Source organism: Chlamydotis macqueenii, chromosome 26 (assembly GCF_036417535.1).
Source record: "Chlamydotis macqueenii isolate bChlMac1 chromosome 26, bChlMac1.mat, whole genome shotgun sequence".
NCBI classification, from domain to species: domain Eukaryota; kingdom Metazoa; phylum Chordata; class Aves; order Otidiformes; family Otididae; genus Chlamydotis; species Chlamydotis macqueenii.
Window position 1 is genome coordinate 2,892,104 of NC_141581.1, and position 26,749 is coordinate 2,918,852.

At 40.9% G+C, this 26,749-nt stretch overlaps 2 protein-coding genes across 4 annotated transcripts; both read right to left on the minus strand.

Annotated features, from left to right (window-relative positions):
* Positions 1-603: 603 nt before the first annotated feature.
* Positions 604-15,162, minus strand: HNRNPM (heterogeneous nuclear ribonucleoprotein M). 3 transcript variants are annotated; one of them, XM_086767530.1, is made up of 13 exons: positions 14,536-15,162; positions 14,359-14,452; positions 11,704-11,901; positions 11,162-11,315; positions 9,216-9,265; positions 8,857-8,917; positions 6,841-6,942; positions 6,213-6,257; positions 5,731-5,805; positions 5,138-5,236; positions 2,261-3,042; positions 1,900-1,951; positions 604-1,036 (listed from the first exon to the last, which is right to left on the minus strand). In XM_086767530.1, exons 1-13 carry the CDS (start codon positions 14,658-14,660, stop codon positions 873-875), a joined length of 2,001 nt encoding a protein of 666 aa, XP_086623656.1. In that variant the 5' UTR covers positions 14,661-15,162; the 3' UTR covers positions 604-872. The 3 variants fall into 3 exon arrangements, with proteins under 3 accessions (XP_086623656.1, XP_086623655.1, XP_086623657.1); XM_086767529.1 differs by having other exon boundaries at positions 14,335-14,452; XM_086767531.1 differs by lacking the exon at positions 6,841-6,942 and having other exon boundaries at positions 14,335-14,452.
* Positions 15,163-15,280: 118 nt separating this feature from the next.
* LOC147597523 (heterogeneous nuclear ribonucleoprotein M-like) lies at positions 15,281-26,509 on the minus strand. The gene is made up of 3 exons (XM_086767539.1): positions 26,330-26,509; positions 22,075-22,244; positions 15,281-15,436 (listed from the first exon to the last, which is right to left on the minus strand). Exons 1-3 carry the CDS (start codon positions 26,473-26,475, stop codon positions 15,372-15,374), a joined length of 381 nt encoding a protein of 126 aa, XP_086623665.1. The 5' UTR covers positions 26,476-26,509; the 3' UTR covers positions 15,281-15,371.
* Between the last annotated feature and the right edge of the window lie 240 nt (positions 26,510-26,749).

The following is a 26,749-nucleotide window of genomic DNA, read 5'->3' on the forward strand; positions in this document are numbered from 1 at the left end:
AAAAAAATCCTGTCTTTGGCATCAAGCTTCAGCTCTCCTGCCACAACAATTCCCACTCAAAAATAATCACTTTCAATTTGTGTTATTAAAACTGTATTTGTTGCAGAAGGTGAACTAACTCACACCCGTCTTTCACATCACCCCTAACCGGAACTGATAAACCTGTGTGCATGGCCCCCACTGAAATGCTCCACATTAGGAAGGAGAAGAAAAAGAAAAAAAAAAAGTTTTTAAATCCATTTTCAGTTCAGGCCTTCAGAACGGCACTGACACAGCAGAAAGTAGAGGCTATTTTGTTTGTTTTATTATTTTTAAAGTCAGCATTGCCACTGGAAAAAAGTTAAGCTACCAGCCTTTTGCTAAGAGTGGCCATTGATTAGGTCTGAATACAGGAAAGGGAAGTCCTCTGCACTCCGAAGACATTCAAACGCTAATGCAAATACATAATTTTAAAGATGAATTCATACTGTCATCAACTGGTAACCAAAATGAACATTCTTTCTTGACGCTTCACAAGAGAATACAAATTCTAGTTTACTATGCTTGGTTTACAGATTTTTTTTTGCAAGCATAGGATGTGCTGCCAGTAACGGATGCTGTGACTGAAATCTTTAACTTGCATTTATTATCAAAGTCATACTGTTTACATCGTAATGTCAACAAGATGCCACAACTACAAAAAAAGATTGTGCACATTGCAGTTTCAATGCAAAAAACAGTAAAATGGAAATCCATTTGTTAAAAAAGTAATTAAAATTACTCCAGAAAGCAACTGAATTGTTTTAACACCTTTACATCCAGTCAAATTAAAATGGTTAACAAGAAAAAATACAAATTCAAAAATCTGGTATCCGTGTTAAAAAAGCAACTACTTAAGCATTTCTATCAATTCGCACATCAATCTCCCTCCCACGAAGCTGTATCCCATTCATCATACGGCAGGCTCGCTCAGCTACTTCTGGGGACTCAAATCTAACCACACCACATCCTTTAGACTTCCCGTTCTCCATCTTGATATCAGCATACAGCACATGACCTTAAAAAGAAAAGAAAGGGTCTCATTTAACCTAGCAGGTACCGTATAACCCTTTATCAAGTCACAGTTCTCCACCTTCAGCCACAGGAAGTGCACCTTCAGAAGCTACCATGACTTTGAAACTTAAATCTCCAGGACAACTTTACCAAGTCATTGTTTTAACGAAGTGTTCTCAGTTTAAAAGATTAATTAATTCCAACTAGTTCTCTCAACTCAAGCAGCAGCACCAGAAGTAGATGAGTGGAGCAAAGCACAAGCAAACGAGCCCTGTCCAACTTGTCAACGCACACTTCACATCGTAACTGAGGAGACCGGGACTTGGTTTTGCCCTCAAACAAGCAGCACAAGGTACTGGGGAGCAAGGTGCAGGCACAGCAACCACTGCCATGAAAAAAAAACTCCCTGAAGCTGAACAGCACACCTCAAGAGTCAGTAGCTGAATTTAGAACTTTTCCAATTATTTTTAAGGATACTTCTCCCAGACAACTATGTTCATTTAGATATAAAGAATCTGTGCAGGTGCTTTTCAGGAATTCCATACTGCTACTCCTATTTCCTTCTGCACTACAAAGTTGCTATCCACATGATAAATCCAGTCCCTGAGATGGAGAAGGGAACAAACGCTTAGAAAAAGCATGTGTTAACTGGGTTACCAACTGGCCAGGCATTTACTTCTTTCCAACACTGTAGAACTCTTGCTGGTATAGCAGGGATGGTAAACATCCTCACACCAGATCTAGTATTTCATCAAATCTGAGTGAAATTTTAGTTAAGTCCCTCATGTCAGGGACATACAGAGCCAGGAGTTACTGTTTAATTCCTGTTCAATTCTCAGAGTAATTACCAGTGATAAAGTAACTTACCACATTCATTAAATTTATCTTTCAGCATTTTCCAAGTAAAATCAAAAGGCAGCTGTGAAAAGAGAAGAACAGACCATTACTGAGGATCTGCTGAACAACTTGCAAGCACTGCCAACTCTTCAAAACACGTTTTCCACCCTGGGGCAGTCATTACTCAGCATCTTAATTTGCACATGCAGAGAGCTCTCCTCCTGTTAAAGAAATGGCTTCAACTCACAAAAGCCCAACCTAGCTCCACCTCTGGCAGCAACCAGTATCAGATATTATTCTGACTGAAGTCAACCGAGCACAGATGAGACCAACATGTCAGTACCAATTAATTTCAGGAGCAAGGAGGAGAGGCAGGAAGAAGGCTACTCACATTTCTCACAAATATCTGACAGGCTTTTCTGGCCACCCCAGCTGCAGGTCCTCCAGTTCCTCCAAGGGAGCCTGCAAAATTGCCTGCAAAGTTTCCACGTTCCATGTCCATTGTTCTTTCAAAATTGCTTCCCATTGCAAGTCCCATTCGATCTATGCCTGCTCCCATGCCCTGCCCCATAGCAGGACCCATTCTTTCCATATTAGTGGCTCCAATGCGCTCCAAGCCCATTCTCTCCATGCCAGCAGCACCCATACGATCTATTCCTATTCTTTCAATTGGAGTGGCACCTATGCGTTCCAAACCAGCTGGCATTCTCTCTATCACCTGACCCATTCCGGTTCCCATTCCAGCAGGGACCATACGCTCCATACCTATACCCATTCTATCCATGCCAGAACCCATACGTTCTACACCTGATCCCATTCTGTCCATAGTGGTGCCAACACGGTCAATAGCAGCACCCATTCTCTCAATACCAAAGCCTATTCCAGAACCCATTCTTTCTATGCCAGAACCCATTCTCTCAATAGCTGGGCCCATCCTCTCGATGTTAGGAGCAATGTGATCTATGCCCAGAGGGCCCATTCGGTCAATTCCTGAACCCATTCGCTCCACATTGGAGCTCATGCGATCCAAAACAAGACCCATCCTGTCTATTTCTGACCCTACTCTCTCCATCCCATGCCCCATCCCAGAAGGTATTCTTTCTATTCCCGAGCCCATACGATCAATGCCAGGTGCCATCCTCTCAATCCCAGGAATGCTGGCATTTCCACCACCTGGAATACAACACACATATTATCAGTAATCATACAGGGACCAAAAAAAATAAAAAAAATAAAAAACCCCTAATGCACACTTACACTACTGAAATGCTTTAAGCTTTACCATCCTTCAGAAAACTGACTGCACACTGTGTGCTCTTTTGCTGCAGAATATGAAGCAAAGCTTTATTTCAGATGGTAAGAAGAGTACTGTTGTTGATTAGGCAGACCATCATGACTACAACACATTATTCAGGGGAGCAGTCATCTCATCAGATCACATACTACAGTTGGGATGGAGAAAAGTTTATTTCTTCACTAAGAAGCTTAATGTCTGTATGCACAGAGAAAGCCCTCCCAGAAAAAGAAGAAAAAAAAAAAAAAGATGAAAATTTTGAAGGCATATGCAAACCTATGAGAAGATCATGTGGCAAAAGCAGTATTTTAAATGTAATCTTAGCTGCTAGCTGTCCAGTGCAGTACACTGCAGATTGCACAACAAGGGTAGAAATTTAGTAACTGAAATTACAGATCAAATACAGATTGCTTGCAAGAGGAACAAAGTCACATCATCCTTGCCACGCAACTCAGATTGCTACTGCCAAGCCAGGGAGAGACTTTTACAAGAAAAACTTGCCTAACCTAAGAGTCCTCTTATCACCAGAGCTCCAAGAAAAATAAAGCAAATCCCACACAAGATACTGGACATTCTGCTGTGGTTCAACTAACAAAGCATGCTTGGCCCTTTAATGTGGAAAGAAATATTAAAAGGTTGCCTGTGCCATAAAACACAAGCAATAGGGTTTCTATATTTGCTTCATAAAATCCCTTGGCTGACTTGTCCTGACTCTGCTATCTTCGAGTTCCTGCAGTAGAAGGATTACTCCCCTGTAGTTTATCCCATTTTGTTGTTGTATGAAGGATCCTAGCTTATTTATCAAATGAAGTTTAGCACTGCAGCACTAAAAAAAAAAAAAAAAAAAAAAAAAAAAAACCACCCACCAAAAACACCACAAACCCCACCCCCCCAAAAAAAACAAACCCCAAAAAAACACCATGAAGAAATATGTTGAGCTTGATTCCCATTTGAGGGGAAAAAGCCTTGAAGCAAGCGTGTACTGAAGTTATCTACATATATTTAATGAAAGAAAACAAGATAGGCAACCCTAAGGTGAGCCTGTACAACCACATTTAAGAGCAGCACTCATCCTGCTTCATCAGTATTTTGAGCCTCAGCACTACCTTAAACAACACAGAATGGTTTTGGGTTATATGACATTTGTACTTGTGCAAGCAAGCTGGCTTTTTTTTTTTAAATGAAGAAAGTGGACTGCATTTCACTTTCTTTAAAATGAATTTAAGTTATATCAAATTAACAGAGCAATCTCAGAAACTGGCTGAATCAAGCTGTACACACACAGAACAGAAGCTCACAGAAGACATTAAAAATGTTCAAGTTCTGAATCTTTCCAAGAAGCATGATTAATACCTTTTGCCATCTCAAAGCTGCTACAGATAGAAGAGCACTGCACTATCCTTCCTCAGTTCAAGTAATATTTTACACCAAGTTATTTGCTATAGTCGTAAGTCTTCCTTTTCCCACTGGGGTTTCAAAAGGAAAGGCCAAAAGAACACCAATTTTAGTGCTGCATGAGTTGCACAGTAAGGCATTATCCTTGTCATCTGATGTGCGAGTCTATACCACATTCCTAAAATGTCTGGGAGGAAGGAACAGAAGTTAAAGTTACACCATATTTTTCCTCCCTACTGTCTAGGCCAGACTATGTTTTAGTGGCAGGATGGGGTCTCACATAATTCAGAACCTTCCTCTTTGCCACGCACATACATGGAAGTTTAGCATGAAGTTTCAAGACACAAGGCAGTGCACTAAGACTGTCAAGAAAGTTTCCTGTCCCACGTGAAATTCCATTACATAGCCCCCAAACTAGTGTATACATCTGCCTTCTGTACAGCTCTCAGGAGTTTGATCAAAAGCAAACTATTACAGCAAGTACATAGTCTGTTTTGTTATGACAAAACACGCACAGTTTTTATCTGCGGTTCGGTATGAAAAGTAGGTAGTAAAAATTACTTAGCTTAGCATACTTACCTATTCCTCTCTCCAAAGTCTCTCCAAAACCACGAGACATTCCCATTTCATTTCTTCCAAATTCTCTTTCAAATCCTCCACCCATGGCACGATCCATTTCTGAAAAGATTAAGTTTGATATGTTCTTCAGGGTGTCCAAGTAACTTCTGAGAGAATATTTTAGTACAGACGTAATTTTTAAAGATTAACAGCAAGGCAAGTTTTTTTAATCACATTCTTCAGATCATTTTGTCATGTCTTCTTGAGACCAAAAAAAAAAAAAAAACCCCAACAAAAAGCAAGACTCATCTCAATATGGACAAACACATTTGAGGCAGCCACTTTGCTCTGGAGAAGTCTTTCTGGTGAATATAGCTAGAACAGTTTCTCATACTAAGCTAGTCCTTCAAGACAACCTCAACAAATCACTTGCTTTCTGCAGCTCTGAGGCCACGAGCAACTTGTGGACACCATGTCAGCTCTAAGCTCTACATTCTTCCAGTAAAAGCTGAGAAGAGGAAAATGACCAGTCTAAATAGTCTCTCCAGCGCAACACTTTCAGAGAACACAACTTAGGAGTTGGATTTACAAAAAAAAAAAAAACTAATGCATACCACTCATTCTGCCCATGTTCATTCCAGCTGGGAAACGACCAATGTTCTCCATGCCACCAAAAGGACCTTCCATTCCTAAAAGAAAATATTTTTTTTAGGGATTGTTTAGCAATGCATTTTAACTTAACACTACACTTCACCCACATAAACTGCTTTCACATTACATTTCTACAGGCACCAAGACAACTCTGTATCACAGAGTCACAAACCAAAATTTGGTCCAAATTTGGTCACACCATATCTCCTAAGCCAAGGGCAGTTTTCGGAAGTCAAAAGACAAAAAAACATTGGTCATCTTTTATCTGAACTATTAACCCTTCCCCATACACCTACAGCAGTTTTATTAATACTCAAAAAGGAACACATTATTACTAAATTGTTGACAACTTCAAAGAACACAAATACCGCCTAGACATAAATATCTACGTTTACATGACTTTCAGAAAGCCCAAGCTATATACATGTCAAAAAACACAGCTTACCTCCCATTTTATTCATTCCAAAGCCCATGCCTTCCATTCCCATTCCTCAAAATAAAAGAGAAAGCTTTATATAGTAGATGTATTTCTACAGAAGTTCAGCCATTAGACTGGCTGTAGAAAACAGAGACCATACAACATGTCCACTGTTTGGACTGAAGACCTTGCATGTGATAACTGAGTAGATTGCAACATTGCTTCTCAGAAAATAAAGCAGCAAAGGTAAAAAAACCCATAGGCATTTTTAAATCGAAAGCTGAATGTGTGCTACTTTTTAGGTGGCTCTTCAAAACTTGTGCTATTTAAACATATCCTAAACAAAGATTTGCAAGCCCACTAATAAGTGTTAAAAGTGACAGATGGTTTTAAAAGTTTAATGTATATTTGCAGTGTCTGCTGCTCATGCTCAAGAGTCAGAAAATGAGAGCTGTGCCTTGACCATAGTGGAAAAAAAAAAATGGCGCAGTTGGTTAAGTTCAGGTTTCCATTATCAAGCTCATTACTTAGCTCAACAAAAACTCATTTGGCTTTAGCACTCCTAATACACTTCAACTTTTTGTGTAGGCAAAACAAAGCTATCTACCTTCTACATAGCTCTCATGAAACAAAAGCATAGGAGTAATCTTCTTACCTCCAGGTCCCATGTTGCCCATTCCCATGCCTTTGTTTAAATGATTTGCATCAATAGGTTGACCTCCAGGTCCTAATCCCATGCCAATACCACCAAGACCATCTGAAGAAAATATTCAGATATCAAAAAAGCCTTCTTTCCATAGTTTGACAAAACAGCAAGTTTTATTTTTAAGTAATTGCTTTCAATTCTCCAAAAAGCTTGCTGTGTTCCCACTTTGGGGCGTGTACTTAAAGCATTCAGAGTAGATGTGTCTTGAAATAGACTAAAAGCTATCTCAAATATTTTTTCTCATAATCCATTTTCCATCTTACTGCTGAGAAAATTTGCTCGTTTGGTTGGTTTTAAGCTGACTCCTGAAAAATAACTGGCTAGAACACTGCTTATTTTGTGCAACTCCTCAGTCTAAGGAGAATAGAGTGGGCAATTTAGTATAAAGATCTTCTAACCTTTCCACAATATTACCCTTAATTGACAAATGGCTTATTTCCACTTTTGCCAAGGTTCTTTCCTTGTAGGCAAGAATTTAACCACAAAGTTCAACCTATCATTATGATAGCCACCTATAGAATTCAGAGCACACAGCCAGCCTCTTCTCTGAGCAAACAAAGTATATCATTCCCAGGCAAAATTTTGAATCTTCCTGTACCCAAATGAATTAAGGATTCCCCAGTCCAAAGAAAGAAGAAAAAGCCCTCATATTTTCCTTACAGTTAACCAGGAAGAAAGAGTTCTCTGCTTGCACTTGCATCAAACAACAATTTAATGGAATTCTATGCCTATGAGAAGAGGACTTCCTCATATACAGCCCAGCATAATAAACATACAAAGTATTGAATCTTGTTTTAAAAAAACACAAGATATCCCTTCCCTGCCCCAATAAAGGCCAAGAAACAGGCTTCCATTGGTATTTGTTGAGTTTTATAGAAAGACAGTTAAATTGGAACCCAATGACTTTCTCTTGAAAAAGAGGCATACCATTATAGAAAGTCAAGGCAGCAATAAAAACCATGAATGACACCGCTGCTAAATAAGGCTTTGACGGATACACAGAAAACTGAACTACTTAAGGGATGGATTGATGATCAGTAAAACTGTGCAAGAAAGCAGCACACAACAGGTTTGGATCCCATGCCTAAGAAAACAGCAACTGGCTGAATTAACAGAATTACATTAACAACCACACTTTACGTTTTTGCTATATTTAAACAATTTAAGGCTGTGTTCTCCCGCCTCTAGCTCCTCCCTTCCAACCCAGACTCTTCCTGTTGAATACTTTCAGTATCTTATTACACAGCAGGCTGTGGTTGGAAGGGATCTCTGGAGCTCAACCCCACTGGCTCAAGCAAAGCCACGCAGAGCTGGTTGTCCAGGACCATGTCCAGAAGGCTTCTGAAGCCTCCAAGGATGGAGGCTCCACAGTCTCTCCGGGCAACTTGTTGTTCCAGTATCCAGTCACCCTGACAGTATGTTTCCTTATACTCAGATGGAGTCTCCCGCATTTCAGTTTATGCTTACTGCCTCTTGCCCTGCCACTGGGCACCACTGAAAAGAGCCCAGCTCCCTCGTCTTTATACTCTCCTTTCACGTATTTATATTTATTAATAAGATCCCCTTTAGAAACCTGAAGACCTGGAAGATTCTCAGGCTCTCCATTCAGCTCTTTCAATTGAAGGAAAAACATTTAATGTTTCCATTAAATCCCACTACTACCAGTGGTTTTACAATGCACTGGAGTCTTTGAATTGCAATTTAGAGATTTGGAAGCCTTGGGAACATGAATGGGATACTGTTTTTAAAACAAGCTTCTAGGTATAAGCTGAAAGAAGTATAAAAAAAAAAAAGACAAGACTGAGCAGCTCTTCTTTATTATTTCCCCCTTTGATATTATTCAGACCATTTGGATCCCAGGTTTCCAAAGTTTGAACCAGAGCCTTACTGGGGCTGGGATCAGGCCCCAGTTGCCAAACAGCAAAATAAAACCTTAAGATGTTCAGTCATGCAGGAGAGACTTACGAGGAAGTTGCTGGGGTCGCTCTGGAGGAAAGAAGTCTCCTTTAGGAAAGGCTCGTTCATCCTAAACACAATTCAATACATTAACAGTTGTGAGAAAAGTAAAAAAATTACTTCTTGCCTTTTTTTTTTAAATTAAAACACAGAAACTTAAAGCTAAAGCAATCTTCACTGTATTTATGATTGTCTTTTAGTAAAATAATCAGAATTAACCTTCCCTGATGGTATGAGTTGACATCACTATGAGTTCAGCAAGCCACACGTTTCCACCCAATATTTCAACCTAACCTTGAAACGACACATCATCCAAAATCAGAGGCACAACTACCAGTTCAAAAGGCACTAAGTTTGAACGTACTTACCATTTTCACATGCATCGGTCTGTCAAACAGCAGCTGCCCATTAAACATCGCTATCATTTCATTAAGGATCATTGTTCAAAGGCTAGAATCATATAAAGTCTAAAAGCTTTAAGTGCTATCTGATACGGAGTACAAATACTTACTCAGAAAACCACATCTCTCCAGGTCACTTCTTAAGCTACTGTTCACAGCCTATCAGAAAATCCTTCTGCTTTCTCCAAAACTAAAAAGGCTTGAAGTCCAAATAATTGAATACTCAAAAGGATGGCTTTTTAAAATTAAAACATGAGTTAAAAACACTCCTCTGGTTAAGATCAAGTTCATTAAGACATCACTCAACATGTGACTCCAAAGCAGCCTAGGTGCTTAAGTATTTCATCAGTAATTTTAGCTATTTAAAAAAGAAGAAAACATGCAAAAGCTCTCAAAAATTCCAAATCAACAAGTACACAAATTTTGAACTATGCCACTCTAGCGAATCCCATGAAATTTCTATATGTCTGGCTCATACAAGGCTTAACTTTTTAGATGCAGACACAGAATGGAGTTAACAGTCATAGAATCATAGAATCTAGTCCAACCCCCCTGCAAGGAGCAGGGACATCCCCAACCAGATCAGGTTGTTCAGAGCCTCATCCAACTCGGCCTTGAACACTGGGGCATCCACCACCTGTCTTGGGCAACCTGTGCCAGTGCTCCACCACCCTCAGTGTAAAAAATTTTTTCCTAATATCTAATCTGAATCTCCCTCCCAATGTTTTGAAACCATTACCCCTCGTCCTATCGCAACAGGCCCTACTGAACAGCCTCTCCCCACCTTTCCTGCAGCCCCCTTTGGGCACTGGGAGCCGCTATCAGGTCTCCCTGGAGCCTCCTCTTCTTCAGGCTGAACAGCCCCAGCTCTCTCAGCCTGGCCTCACAGCAGAGCTGCTCCAGCCCTCTCATCGTCTTTGTGGCCTCCTCTGGACCTTCTCCAACTGGTCCATGTCCTTCTTGTGTTGGGGGCTCCAGAGCTGGACACAGTTCTGCAGGTGGGGTCTCACCAGGGCAGAGCAGAGGGGGAGAATCCCCTCCCTTGACCTGCTGGCCACGCTCCTCTTGATGCAGCCCAGGATGCGGTTGGCTTTCTGGGCCGCAAGAGCACATTGCCTGCTCATGTTGAACCTCTCGTCCACCAGCACTCCCAAGTCCTTCTCCTCAGGGCTGCTCTCAATCCATTCTCTGCCCAGCCTGGATTTGTGCCTGGGATTGCCACAACCCACAGGCAGGACCTTGCACTTGGCCTGGTTGAACTTCATGAGGTTTGCACGGGCCCACCTCTCCAGCCTGTCCAGGTCCCTCTGGATGGCATCCCTCCCTTCCAGCGTGTCAATGGCACCACACAGTCAAATAGCAAGAGAAATTCTGGGAGGAAAAGGGAAATACGTTCCTCCTTTCCATACCACAGCCACAAGGTGAGAGATCATGCACACAGTAGTACCTGCATTTTGTTGTTTTTTGGTTTGATTTTTGTAGATTGCTATGTAGCAAGCCATTGCTTACAGGGACACAGGGAATAGAGGAACACACTAAGTCAAGCCGTCTTATACGGCAAATGGATCTGCTGCATTCCTCCTTTACCTCCATCACAGGAATTTAAAACAAATATTTTCTTACAAATTGCATTTTAACACTAGATACAACCTAGAGATAGAAATTTACTATTTGGGCTAGAAACACGTATATCCACATGGGAAAGAGAATCCACTTTGTTAATGATTCTGAACAAACAGCAACAATTCTTTCAAGATGGCCTTTTTTCTAAGTTTTCCCTACATTTTCCATCCACTGCAATGGCGTGACTTTCTGTGACATCCTCTCTTGTAATACTACAATTTATATCTTCATTCTGCTCTGTTTACTAAGTTATTTCCCTATTATTTACCATCATTACTCTTCAAGGATACATATAGCCTGAACAGCCTCTATAGCTTGCTCAAAAGTGACAGTGCCGATCCCACGACTTTTGCCATCTTTATCTTCCAGTATGTCTGCCCGAACCACAACACCAGCCATGCTGAATACTTCTTTCAGTTTCTTCCAACCAACCTTGTAATCCAACTGGAAGACAGGCGATATTGAAGTATGAGAAAGATTTACATCAGAAAAACATTAGTGTTCTTACATTTCCTTTCCCAATACCAGCAATCTTAAGAAACGAGTCGTTACAGAGATAGGAGAAAATGTAAATAGCATAAAGAATACTGGAAAGCTTAATGCAAAATTCTTGGCTCCATTCAAACATAAAAGCTAAAAACCACCATAATATATAGAATACATCTCCATTTACAACTTCACTAGCACAGAGGATCAACAAGACTCCCCACAGAGTAAGTTACTACTCAGTTTTACTGGAACATAGCTCAAAGTCTAAGGCTTTTCTTATAATTCATTAGATTTAACTCAGTTGAGACTCAGACAATCTGTTCACAGATTACATGGCACTCACATTTGCAACAAAGACAGTGCTTCCAAGTCTCCCTGCCTGCAAGGCATGAATTATCTCATTGGGTATGTTGGGATTGTTGAGTATACTAGGTGGGATATTGATCATGCCAGGGCCACCTGGGCCTGGACCAATACCCATTCCACTAGCTGCTGCCATGACCTTCTGCATTGCTCTCCTGGCATGCTCACCATCAGGATCCTGCAAAAACAGAAACAACATACTCAGTTCCCCTCTATATTCCACTAAACATGTAGGGATTTAGTGGCATAATTAAAACAGTGAAAAAGACAGGGTTTCCCATTATACAGGGCTATGTGCTCCCCATAGATTTCCAACCAACAATATCACATATCATTGCCATCCACTAATTTAATTTAACCAATATGCCAGCACACTTCAAGTTACGGAGTTATTCCTACTCACGCATTTCCCTTGATTCTGAAAATGTTTGTTTATTATTCAATACCAACAGTAAACCTCAGTTACATCTGTTCTACAGACTGATAAACCCAGAATGGCATTGGAGAGTTTTTGGAAGGCAAATGCCAACTAACTTTCGGCACCTTCAAAACAATGCAGCAACTCATTTACCTTGCTCTTGGACTTCTTTATATGACAAGATACAGTGTGTAAAATTTCAAGACGACTGGTTTGGGCGCAAAGCTTCTTTTTCCCCGCACACTGGTTTTCTAACCCCAAATAAACCTTTTAATGTACCCCTTATTACTACATAATCTCACAATTTTAGGATATGCTAAAGAACATGAAGTATAGGATGAAGAATTCAAGGGAGGAAATAAGATTAATTATTGTCACTTCATACTGAAAGTGAATGTAAGCCCCTTCACAATACAAGGTGAACTTATGTTACTTCGGTTGGAAATGTCACACTGTATTCAGTGAGCAAAGTGCACCAGCACTGCAAGACTGCTGAAGAAAGTGAAACGTCAAATAGAATTAATTAGTAAAAAATACAGATGCTTTAAAAATAAAAGCTATTTGAGTTAATTTGAATATTGATCTGAATTAAGACTAAACAATAGCACATTTTGAAAACTAGAGAAAGGAGAGCTTTCACATGATTACTATGATTTCCTGTAGCTGAAATAGTTTGAAGGGGAGAACACATTAAAGTGAACACAAGTCACTTCTCAATTTAAATTTCCCATTTCACTGTTACAACAAGGTATTGCTTAAAACCGGATCAGCTGCAATAGAAAGCCAGGAGCAGCTGTCATACAAACTAGAGTCTTGTGATCAGGCAAAGAGCTTCATCTGTTCTGCCAGAAATTTTTAGTATGACACTTGAAGGCCTTCATGCTCCTCAGCAGTGAGGCAGCCAACAACGAGGGGTATGTATCAGTTGGTAAAGTCTATGCTAATGGTCACCCAAAATAACTCATTCCACACAGTCAGACTGGGGCAAGTGTTGCTGAAGTCTCTAATACTGAAAAAATGCTTCTTCACTAATTCCACATATCATTTCTGTCTGTGTCATACAAACAGAAATATTGAAGTATGACAACAGTTTCATGAAGAGCTGGGCAACTTCCAAACACCTCTTCTCAAGCACTGATACCAAAGGGCAACATGACTTCCAGTACTAATGGTGTATCATTAACAGGGAAACTGACCCAGATGAGGCCCACTGAACAGTTTTTTCTTCCAAGGTCCCCTTAGCGAAGTCAGTGCCTGAGGACTTCCAGAAGCAGCTGTTTTCCTAACCTCCCATTTCACCTCTTCCTCCCTTTAAAGAGTATCAAGAGGTCAGCAGTGCCAGAAGACAGCTTGCGCCCAGAAACAAGCTGCTGCCCCCAGAATTCATTACTCTCCTTAGGAAATCTGCCAGATCTCAGAAGTGCTGCCGCTTGCTGTCCCCACCCCTCTTAAGCGCTCCTCAGACTACAGCAAGAAGCGGGTTGCTAAGGGCAGACCTTCTGCACATATTCTCTATCTTATACTCATGCAGATGTCTTGCACCCCACTCCATTAAGTGGGCAGGGCACGGCAGAACATGAAGCCTGCTTACCCAAGAACATAGCTCACATACCCTAAAGCCAAGAGTCAACGCTAACACTGAAGACCCTTTTTATTTTCGTTTCATTGAAACTTCAATGCAGCTACAGGTTCCAAACTGCTCAAATAAAACTTCAAACTTGTCAATGGTTAAGAATTAACTCATGGTACAGTTGAGCATGTCATACTGGTTGACAACAGCAAAGCCATTAAAATGGCAATTTCAGAAACTAGCTCATTCTACAGAATTGTTTGTAGAATACAATAATTATGATGCAGAATTAAAAGGGAAGGCAATCAAGAACTAACAATACTTATGCAGGCTTCTTGTTTAGCAATTTGAAGAAGCATATCTGCAGTTAAAGCCAAACTCTTGTTTTGCCTGAGTTCTGCATTGCCACCATCAGCACCTATTCTTTAAAGAGAGTTTAGTCTTGATAATCATGTTCAAAGTCAAGTTCAGCAGTATATGCTGATGGTAAAAAAAGTTGACTGTCTTTTTTTTTTTTAATCCTGTTTGAGGAGTCCTGCCTTTTGCCAATTATTCTTAACTGCAAATGAGTCAGCCATAAATCTTGACTAAGAACTACCCCTTCACCTTCAGATTCAACATACTGAAAGAACAGATGCACGTCTTACTTCTTTCACTTTCAATGGTCTTCCACCAAGACTATGCTTGTTCAAAACCTCTGCAGCCTTTTTCATGCTTTCTTCCATCTTGAATTCAACAACACTGTGGGGATACAAGACATCTAAGAACATCGCTTATTTTTTAAGTTTCCTAATTTCTTGCTATAAATTCATAAGTGAACTTACGCGCATCCCTGATGAGACGATTTCACAGGTGAGTTAACAGCAAGGAGAGAGGAGAAGAAAGAAGAAACAAAATAAGTAAAAGCACAAAACACACAGAGCCACTTAAAAAAAAAGTCAAAGCACATTAGTTAGCCCTAATAGCAAAAATAAATGTAATCTTACCCAATAAAGCCTTTAATATTCGAATTCCATAAGATCTAAATTCTTACATGTTAACAGGATTAAACTGTAGTTTCTGAAGTTGTAACAAACAGAAATAAGTCCGATTCTCCAAGAAAAATACCACACGCTTCATGTGACCTGTTCTTCTGTCATACAGCAAAACCCTTGCCATATTCTCTCACCCTAAATCCATATCCTTCAGTGCAGTTAAGTGTGCTCCTACAATTTTTTTCCTGTAAGATACTGTCACTGAATTAAAGGACTTAAGTACCTATGAAAGCAATATACATTTACATTTAGGAATTTAATTGTTTACTGGCACAGGAAGTATAGTTTACAGAACCTGCTTTTGCACACTGGCCTTACGAATTCAGCAAACCACTACAGTGACAATTTCCAAAACACAAGTATTACATTAATATTCCGTACCACTATACATACTACTAAGGTCCATGGGTCATTCAAACAGCCAACGCGAACTGAACACAGTGGAAGACCACCCTAACGCTGTTTACAAGGCCCCATCCCACCTCCTCCCCACCCCAAAAGAAGCTTTAAAGCAATCCTATGTTATTGCCACTAAGCATAGACACTCTCTACCTTCCTGACTTCGTTTCGTTCCACGCCACCGTACAGTTACATTTGTCATGTAGAAAATCCACAGAAGAAATCTCTCAAACACTTACCCTTGACTTTCCTTCAGCGTCCATTAAGAGCTCCACGTATGTTACCTCACCAACTACAAATCAGATTCCAGACGACACATATACCAAGGGAGAAAAGCCAAGAAAACAATGGGAATTTAGAACAATCAACAACCGTGTATGGAGCCTCTGCCTTATAAGAAAGCCCAGAAACACTCCATGTTCTCCAGACCACAAAACTGGACAATTACAGGTATGCAGTAAATTCTAAAATAGTTAAACATGTTCTTGATTTTCCTCCACTTCAAAAGCCAGCTATTTCCACAATATCAGTTTCCTTGATCTTTAGTACCCACTCATTACTTGAGGCAATCCAAATCCATGTGAAAGTCTGCAAGAACAAGTTTCCTTCAGTTTGCATAATGTGCAATCTTGTCTGCATAGTCCAGAACTTCAAGTTACTTGCTTTTCTCTGGATTTAAAGGCGAACTTCCAAAAAGGGAGTCAGATTGAACCAAGAGATCGCTGACTGCCTACTATTTGTTTCAGCAGATTTTAGCCCTTTGTTAAGCCACAATAAAATCCATGTTTTTTAGCTTCAATAAGTAGTATTAAACAGTCTGCCGTATTTGTCCTCAAGACAAAACCATCTACAGCAATAGGCAAAATGCACTGGAAAACTACATCTGCACCTTTCCTCACGAGATTAGGATTGCCTTTTATGACCACATAACCATATCATGTACCTCCAGAATACAACTACCAAAATGGCTGCTGCCTTTGAAGTGGCTGGCATACAGAAGAATCTCCAAATAAAACATTTTTTACTTTTTCTTTCTGGTTTTAAAAATCCTAGTTTTTATGTTTCAGGTAAGAGGACTCCAGGTTGCATTATCTGAATGGTGGAAAGCACTCTTTGTGGAAAACCAAGACCCAGTCTGAATACTGATAGCATACTTTGAGGATGGAACGGGAGTCTCATATTCAAGCATCTACCCCTTAGCAAGGGACAGAGAGGAAGAGGCATTCAGCCTCACCTCCCATGGGACCAGTCATTTATAGGACACCTAGTGTCATTATGCAAAATTAACATCCTGAAAGGTCTTTCTTGAAGCTAAAAGAAAAGGAATGCTTAATGAAATCGCTAATTTTTTAATCTCCATTTGTTATTTAATAAAAATAAACTAGCAATATCAGCATTCCAGTCAAAGAACAGTTAGCTAGACAGAATAAACAAGGTCTGATTCATTCATCTTTTTATGAAGAGAGTGTTTGAGACTGGTAGAGGTTAATGAGCAAGTCCCTTTGAAAGGGACAGGGCAGACTGGAGTTTTCAAATAGTTTTCAATTACTATTCATAGCTTCACTATCTAAACAATACTTCTTGCAATATAACGGAACAAAATGAATTCCATCATATAATCTGAACAGTAGGAGATCACATAGTATACATGGAATGGTTTCCACAGTCTGTGTAGTGAAAGGGACTGCACTGTAAAGAGCCCTCCTGGACCAGTCCTTGGTGGTACGCAGCGGCTGTGCACCCAGTCCAAATATTCTGCGTTATCAAGACATTCTGAAGCCACCCATCTCAACAGCAGCAGCCAGACTCCAACCAAACTCTGATCAAGAATGCAAATGTGATTCAACAATTTATGCAGTAAGACAACAAATTCCCAGATTACCTACAATACAAAACCACTCCATTTCACAGAGTTTAGAAGTCTGTGACTTTGCTCCTAATACCATTACTGAGCACCTGGACTGAAGGCTCTTTTCTCCCAACCACTGATCAAATTCAGCTACAGTTCTTACTTCAGATTCACACAAACACTTCCGAAGAAGTTTGCCAAGCTTGAACATAACATATTAAATATGATTTAACGTTTACTCTTTTAACACATCTCTGACCTCTGAACCACAAGATTTCCAGGAGTCTATCACAGTAGCAACTGTTCGGCACTTGTAAAAACCTAGAATGTGCCAATTTTGTTCAGTGCTTCACATTCAAGCCTTACAGACACCTAAAATAAAACCCAAATATACACCTTGAAGCAGCTGTTTTCTTTCAAAGGACATCTGAACTTCCTGAATAGCCAAATTAAAAAAAAAAGGAAAGGGAGGGGAACAACAAAAATAGTGCAACCACTCAGTATCCAAGACACCAGTCCAGAGTACAGAACAACTGCAATTAAAATGCATTTTCTTCACCTGAAAGACATGTAAAACAATTCCACATTACACTTCTTCCAGGAGACTATTGTTTGAGGCTGGCAAAGGAAAACAACCTGTGCTGTGTCACATTTTATTTGGCTTTTTTCTAGATCCCAAACCACAGTATATCAGAAGATCGGACACTGGGGATAAAGCCACAATAGCAGACAAGGGTGGCCTACAACAGAGCATAGGCAATTAAGTCATGGAAAAGTACCAACAGCAGATCTCCATGTACTAAACCTGCATCAGAGAGCGAAAGAAACACACAGCGATCCAGGCGGATTTTCTTTCTGCTAGGTAACAGTTGCCTTGTATCAGGAAACATACCCGTTATCCACAAGTGAAGAAACTTCATTCAAGTACAAGAGACTGACTTAAAGAACTGAAGTTTATTACTGGACTAGCCTCCAAAGGGAGATAAAGCTTGCAGAAAATACTAGCTCTAAGTCAATGCAAATATAATTAAGAAACATGTTTCCCCATGGTGTCTTTAAGACTTAACTTAGAGCAGATTGATTTATTTTTTTAAACCTCACACTTTAAGTTCAGAAACTTGCTGTTTCTTAAAACAAGAGATTAAGGCAGAAATCATTGCAATAACTAGAAATACAGACCAAAGGAATCTGCAGTGTTACTTATCATTACAGCCATCAGGTTTTTCCCCCTCAAACTTTATATCCACTTCCCAAAGAAGTTTAACTGCAAGGAAAATTAAGATGTTTGAGCCAGGTTAACCTGTCAGAATTCAGATATTCTCCAACGGCTGTTCAGGAAGCTCAGATAAATACATTCATATGGTGACGTGAGCCATGGCTCAGATGGATTCACTTAGCCCTAAAGACATATCTGGGAAGTAACTGGGATAACAAAAACTCAGAAGTGGGTGTCAACTTTTACAACTCTGAAGTTGAGTAATATGATTTCAATAGTTAGCGACAAACCAAGAAGCACTGAAAGGCGTGAAAGGTGCAGAGAGGCAAGTCTCAGCAAGAGGACAAGCACAGAAACCGAAAAGGGGGTAAATGCTTTATATCACAATTATTTCTTTGGCCTAGAGGGTCAAAAGCAAATACTAAATAGAGAATGAAGACTCTCAAGACATCAAAATTATATGGATGTCCCATAATCTTCTGAAGAACTACAAGCAATGTGACCAATTCGAGAGGGTCCTGCCATCAAAAGCCTAGTATTTTCAATATGAGGCATTTCAGCACTGGTCACAGCTTCTCCTTCATTAACAGTTTAGAGCCTATGACAGGCAATCCCTAAAAAGTTACGTGGAGGGCATAGGCAAAAAGAAGAGAAATATACTTTATACACATACAAAGCTTTAGTTAAAAGGGGAGAAGAAAGACATTCTTCCCAAAGTAGAGACAGCAAAGAGTTTGCAATCTGTTCTTTTACAGTAGGGAAAGGGAAATCTCACTTTTGCATGAAAGAAGCCAGGAAAAAAAACGGGGAATTTTGACTAACAGCCCAGGCAGGAAAGATGAAGTGAAAAACCTCATATCCACTGACGAAGGACAGTGCCTCCTTGAGGAGATGGTTAAGGCTAACAAAAATAGAGCAACTCATTAGCGCATCTACTGAAAGTAAGGGGGAACAAGTCAGATGTGGAAGAGCACTTCCACGCTGCTTATTCATCTTTTTCTCTTTGCCCACCTAAAACTTCAGCTGCAAGCACTGTGACAGAATCTTGGGCACCAAAACCCAGTGGACTCTCAACAACAGCTGCCTTCAGGTACCGCAGTAACAGCTGTTAGTACTGAAGTGAAAAAAGTGCTCAGCTAACATCTGGGACTGAGTATAATAGGCCACAAAGGTTCTAAAAATTTCTGGAGATAGAGCAAGAAAGAAGGCAGCACATGAAGTTTAGCAGCTGCTCTTCTTCACAGAAAGTTTAAGCTAGGACCGTTTTGTTGCTTCTTTTCCACACATCTTTTCTGCTTTATGTAAACAAGGGTACAACTATATGCTAATATAGTGTCTGGGGTGTCCTGAAACCTTCTAACATGACAGGAGCGTGACTTTGACTGCAGCCGCTTTGCAACAGAGCAGAACACAGCCACTGCCTCACTTTACAGTTAATCTTTCTACTTGTATTGTATGCCATCTTGCTACTCCGGTCAGGAAAAAGGGTTAAAATACAAAATTCTGTATTTCCTAAAGGAATCAATAAATATCCCAAATTCAAATACAAGTTTTTTTTATCATATGGTATCACCTCACTTATGCCAGCTGCCATGAAGCACTACCATTTTTCTCCCTAAGACAGAGCCATTTGTCATGGAACAGATTAAGACAGCTATTTAGCATTCAATCATGTTTACAGTTAGACTCCACTTACATGCTGAAGAACTGCTGCCTCATTCTTCTCCTGAAGCCATTCACCAATTGCCAGTTACCAATGCTGATTACATCCGTTTAGTAGAACCTTGTGTTTGTCAGCCAAAACAAGGGAGTTTCAAACAAGAACATTTTTAAATTTTATTAATAACTATGTCATACTGCATACCTGTAATTGAGTTTCACCAACAAATACACTGAAATGACTGAACCAAGGCATTACGCTTGAGAGAGATGTCACCTTTAGAAGACTTCAGATGTACACATCTGAAGAAACCAGGTTGCAGAAATATGAGCAGACCTCAAAACTCATGTCTCCTAAACCATACTTACTGACGCAAAACAGCCAATTGAGGTGAACTCCTCCTACGTTCAGCAACCTGCTATGCCATCGCTGCTAACAGCTTAAGTCTTCACAACTGCCAAGCGACAGAGCAGTCATGAAACACCTATGTTTACCCTTTGTGTACGGATCTGTTTCACATGCTCCCAAAACCTTGAACATTTGGCCTGTATTTCTTACACTTACAAACCAAGAATTCTAACATTTAGGTTTTTCCACGGTCACATTCCTGGTTCTTGGAACTACTATACCTTGTATCAAGAAGTACAGATTGAGCAAGTTCAAGCACAGCACAAGAGCACCAATTTGGTAGAAGTCAGTGACTAATTAGAATGAATTGCAACTACGCAGCAAATCTAAACTGTTGTATTTTACAAGCAGTCCCAAAAACCAAGAACAATGCCTCTCAATGTTTAGCGTAACAAGCCCTGCAGACAGAATGAAGAGTTTCAATGTTCCCCTAGGAGTATCTGCTGGAATGAGCAGCTGAACAGCAAGGCAGGAAACAATCTCACACCGGACTTTTCCATCCACGTGAACTGGAGAGAAACCACAAGACACTTGGAACGGAATTCAACATAGTACTTAAAATAAGACATCTACACATACAGATACTCCTATTAACCAATGTACCTTGTATAGCAAAGTGAAAGCACCACTTAAGGCAAGGGACCATTTATAATTAGGGCCTGTTAAAGCAGTCTTTCAGACTGTGATTCTTCATATTACAGAAAACCACTGCTGAATCTCAAGCATGAACATTTCACAGCCTCTAATTATGGAAGTTTCCCATGGCTTATAGTCCTGAAGATTGTTACGTTGACTCAGTTCTGTTTTGCCTCCAAAGACAAACATTTTAAAGCCCTGTGGAACTTTGTTTTCCCATTCTTTAGGCCACACCTTGTGAACACATTAACTATCGCTCCTTACCTAGGTGAAACACAACTGAACACTGATCACTATTTTGCAAGACATTTATGACGGATGCGATGTATTTTAGAAGTGACCCACAAGAAGAATGGTTGCATTAGTTAAGAGTAACATGTTTTGAGACATTTTAATGATGGAGAAGCCAAGTATTTTCCTGCCACTCCGCTGCATCTCCAAGGTGTCTTGAAAACTAGGAAGTTTGGCATCAGCTTAAAGAAATAACACTACATGTAGACTTGTCACCACCTGAGAGTAGTCAACTCAATTTCTCCATCTTCGCCAAGAGATGAAGGTGCCAAGGTCAACAAACTAAGGCAGCTCCCATTCACATGGGACAGTTAAACAGAAGTGGGGAAGGGGGAAACACCATGACCATGATTTCCAGAGCCCTGTGTTGCAGCACGTGTCAGAGCACAAACCTGATTTTTCTGTTTTTTGCAGGTCACCCTTAAATACATTTTACTGCTATCAAATGGCAGTATGGCTCTTTATCTAAGCACAACTCACTACAAAGTCTGGGGACACAGCTACATACACATACACCAGATCAGCAGTAAATAACTACCTTTATTACCCAAAAGACAGAAAAATGCTTCAGAAAGTTTTGTTGCATGTCAAGGCTAAAATCTGATAAAAGCCTAATTTTTCCCTCTTATGAAAAATATAAGTCTCCGATGAAGCACTATTAGCTACATGCCAACATGCCTACAAAGGAACTATTCATCTGGAAGGCTGCCAGGGAGCAGGCGTTGTGCAACACCCAAAAAGGCTTCCTTCAAGAAGACCTTTTACAAATCTCACATCACTACGTCCGCTTAGAACTTCAACTCTTAAGTTTACAAAGTCAGCCACAAGTAAGATGACAGACATCACTTGGCCACCTGAATTGTACATTACCTTTCTCTTTGACCAGGTCTTTCAGAGACTGCCATTTCACATCAAATGGAATATTTGTAATAAAAGCTCGGTATCTTTTAGCAGGATTAGCATATGGCTCAAAGCGATTTCCTCCTCTTTTGACACTTTTCTCTTTTCTTTTTTCATTTTGGCTTGGTCGTTCACCTTCGCTGCAAACAAAGAAAGATAATCACACACATTAACTACTCTAGCATTTGATCGATGTCATACCACTTCTCGGAACATAACTTGTTACAATTTTAAAAATAAATCAAAATTTGCAAAGTTTCATCCAGTTACCTTATTTGCAAAACTGTACACCTTTCAACCACAGTACCAGTGCCACGTAGTGTATTGTAACAGAAGTTTCCTAATAGCACATAACTCACATCATGAAGACCCACCATTTTCTCCCACTTTTATCCAATGTAACCAAAAAGTTTCTGATTTCACAAGCTGGATCTATTTAAAGTCGACCCAGCCCCATCTCCTCGTGGTGCTCCAGACCTATTTATTTTCCACCCTATTTATTTTCTCCTTAGCACACTATACTATTTAAGCATCTTTAAGTCAAATAATATCCACCATATATGTGTAGTCTTACACTAGAAGAATTTTAACAAAATAATCCTGTATCTAACTAAACACTCAGGTCCACAAGTCTTACCTAAAACCCCTTTTTTTTTCTCCTGCAATTAATATAGGTTTTGGACAACACAAATTCAAACCCTCTGTGCATTCCACCAAAGGTATTGGACAGTTCTTTTAATTATTTCAGAACACCAGCTCTAATAGGTCAAAAATTAAAATATCAGAAACAAAGACTATTTCTCAACCAACCTAGATGACCATCAGGTCTTAAAAGGACACAAATGCCACTGAATAACAGTATTTTAAAAAAGAGAATTAAATACTTCAGCCTCAACATGACATTAATTGGATTAATTAAGGAAGTAATCTCCTTGTTCACTTTGTCCTGGTTGAGAAGCTGCAGAAACAACTCTTTAGAAAGAATTAATGAGAACATATTAGTCAGGAAAGCTGACAAAGTTTCTGAAACTTATCTGTCCATACACTGAGCTTTTGCTCAACTTAAGACCTGTGTAGCTCTGCAAAGTCCAAGCCAGGTCAGAAATTCTGGCTCTGATGTGAACACAGTTCTGCACCAACACTGTCCATTCCTTTAGAACCATTTCAATCACTGAACAGACAGAACAGTTTGCAGGGAGGGGAAAAAAAATATAAAAAAATAAAACAAGTACGCAGATGTCTATGAAGTTTTATATTCGAGTGGGTTCCCCATTTTTATTGCACAGCAGCCTACAGTTTTTCAGCCACAAGGATATGTTACAAGCAAGCACAAAAAAAGTATTGTATTTTATGGATACAGTCATAACTGCAAACTTAATTTGGCTCTAAGTATGGCCACCATGTATCACTTCAGGTCAAAAGAAACATAGGTTCTGCATGTAACACGCTGAAAAAGACATCCATAAAAGTAAGTGGGTTTAGTTATGTACAATATTTATTTCACCAGAAAGTGACACTTTTAGATTTTTCCTCACTGAACTTTTTTAAAGCTTCTTGAGTAATGAAGTAATTAAAAACCCAAAAATAGATTCAAAATAGGACAATCCTTCTTCAGCTGAACAGAAGTTAAGGTGTTAGAAGTAACACAAAATTTAGTGCTCGTGTTAAAAGCTACACCCAGTTTTTTATGGTTATTTCTCAAACTGGAACTATTTACGTTCCCCCTGGGCTGAACTGCCGTATAACATGCTTCGAAGTACTGAGGTATGAGGCAGACATTTTTTTTGCAATCCTGCATTTAAGGCTTCCAAGTCAGCTTAAAAACACCTCCAGCTTTGATATATCTGTAAAGAATTCAGACAGGTCACAGTATCTGCCGTTAACATTAACTTAGAACATAATCCTATCATATTCAGCAAAACAAAATCCAGTCAGGTCAAAGGAAATGTCAAGGAAACTACTTCAGTTGCAAAGTTTTTCTGGTGGGGTTTTTTTTTTTTGGTTGATTGGGTTTTTTAGGTTTTTTTTGTTTGTTTGTTTGTTTTCCCCAGGATTTCAGACACCAACAGGACAAGCATAGGCAGGCACAGGTCCACAGAGATCTCCTAAAAGATGTGGTTAACAAGTACGAAAACAACTGAGCATTTAGGGCTTCTTTTAACAAGCAGCAGGAAGGAATGAGCCCTACATCACCTCCAAAATACACCATGCTTGTGAGTATCCCCAAGTTGGAAGGGCAGGTGAGATGAAATTCCCACAACAGCTTTGCCCATCCCAATAAGTACCATTTACATCACAGCTAACACAAGATCTACGGAAAATAACGCATTTAAGTAGTTATTTTCAGAAGGCATTTCATCTACTCTGATTCTTTTCCTTGGGTTACAGAACTGAAATGCTTTATCAGGACCAAAGAAAAATCCTGTTTGTGATGTGCATAAAAGGAGGAACTGAAAGAGAAGCTCTCCTTTCCTCCAAAGAAACGGACTGTTATGCACATTGCTCCGCCAGAGTTCTTAAACATGCCACCTACACCCAACAAGTGTACCAGAAATCACTACGCCTAACAAGAATCAAAATCCAGTACAGCCAGATCCTCCTTTGCCCCTCCTCAAGGACAGAGCAGAGTACACATCTTTACTGATACTTCCAGGAATAAAAACTCTCCTCATATAAAGATAAAATTACTGATTACACATTACCTAGAGTTGCAGGCTGTGCTACGGTCGCCAAGAGCAAGCTTTGAGGGTAAACAGAATCTAAGACATGAACGTCCTCCACGTACCAACTACCCAACATGAGGAAGGGAGGAGATGAAGAGAAGATCCTTCCCTAGCCCTGGCTACCATGCCACATGTCAGTGTATCTCTGGGATCAGGACTGCCTTTGCTTCTGAACAGGCACGCCTACTTCTGCCTGGCAGCAAGAAGACAGAGCGCGTTGCGTATGTCAGTATTTTTTCAGTTGCCATAAGCATAGTTTAACTATTTTTTGTTGTAAAATAACATATATAGACATTTTTTTTCCCTCCAAAAATGACACTTGGAAAGCTGACTACCTTCCTGGTGAAACGCAATCCACAAAGGCAGGCAGTAGAGACAGATGAGAGCAGTTTTTCAGATTGAGATACATGGCCATCACCTCACCATACCTGTATTATCTCCAATTAACTGCAGACCACCAAGCTGGCGTCTTATTCAGATCCGTCAGCTCTGGGTCAGACTACAGATATGCAACACGCCTGCAGGAACCGGCAGCCTGACTGACACAAAACTACGTAATATACCTCAGGAACAGCAGATAGACAAACCTGACCTCCAGCCTGAAACATTACTCACAGAACACAAGGTTCAAAATGCTGACGCTTATTTCCACAGCATTTAAGACCTGGGGCCAAAAATCAACTGAAGAAAATGTGTTCTCTATTCCATGGATTTGGTATTAAAAAAAGCTTTGCCAACTACAACATTTTCCAAAATTAGGTTAGCATTAATATAAGTGACAAGCAGTTCAAACTTTTTCTGTTTATCATGCCCACATTTACAGACCTAGAAGTGTAACCCCTGCAGATTTTTTTTTTAATTTCTGTAACATTCTGTTGACACACAACCCTTACTTAGTGCCAGCCATCACCCTCGAGCTCTCACTCCCGAGGCATTCGTCTCTCTTGTTCCTAATCCACTCCACATGTAAATTGTGAAACAGAGCACACTGTACTCTAAGCTACAACAGCAGTACGAGAGCTGACTGCCCGAAAGCAGTTTAGCTGTTATAACCTGCTATTGATAGAATAAAAAGTAATTAACTTAGAACATCAACACTCATCCCACTGACACGGCCTATATCTCTAAGAAAGACTTTAAGTTATCCATTAAGGCCCAGCAGAAACATTTCCTAAACGGGAGAGGTAAAAATCTCCAGGATTTCGCTGGCCGCCGTACACCGGGGCCTGCGCCAGGACGAGGGATCGGCTCCTTCCCTGCCACTCCCGACGGCGGGAGCTCCCGGATGCGCCTTTCTGGGGTGGCTCCTCGCCCGCCAGCCTTCGCGCCGCAGCGGGGAGGCCTCGCCCGGGTTGCTGAGACGAGCCTGGGGGCGAAGAGCGGCCCCAGTTCCCCGTAGCGGGAGCCCCAGTCCCGGCTCAGGCCGGGCCCGCGGCGCGGGAAGGCCGCGTGCGGCGCGGCAGGCCCGGGCGGTAGCGCAGCCCACGCAGCGACCACCCTACCTCTTAGGTGGCGCATCCCCAGCACTGCCTGCCCCGTTAGGTGGTGGTGGCGGAGCCGCCACCGTCGCCGCCGCGGCCGCCGCCGGCTCCTCCATTTTGCCGCCGGCGTTTTCCGTCGCCGCCGCTACCGCCGTCGCCGCCGCCATTTTCCCAGCGCTGCGCCTTTGTGTGAGGAGAGCCCGCCCCCTCCCGGCTGCGCGCGGGGCACGCCGGGACGGCGGGGGCAGGTACGCATGCGCGTCTACCGCCGCCCGCTTCTGCTCGAGCGCCTGGGGCGGCGGCGGGCTCTCGGCCTGCGGCGGGCGCGTCTGGTTCTCTGGCGTTTTCATAGAATGGTTAGGGTTGGAAGGGACCTTCAAAGCCCATCCAGTCCAACCCCCCTGCAAGGAGCAGGGACATCCCCAACCAGATCAGGTTGCT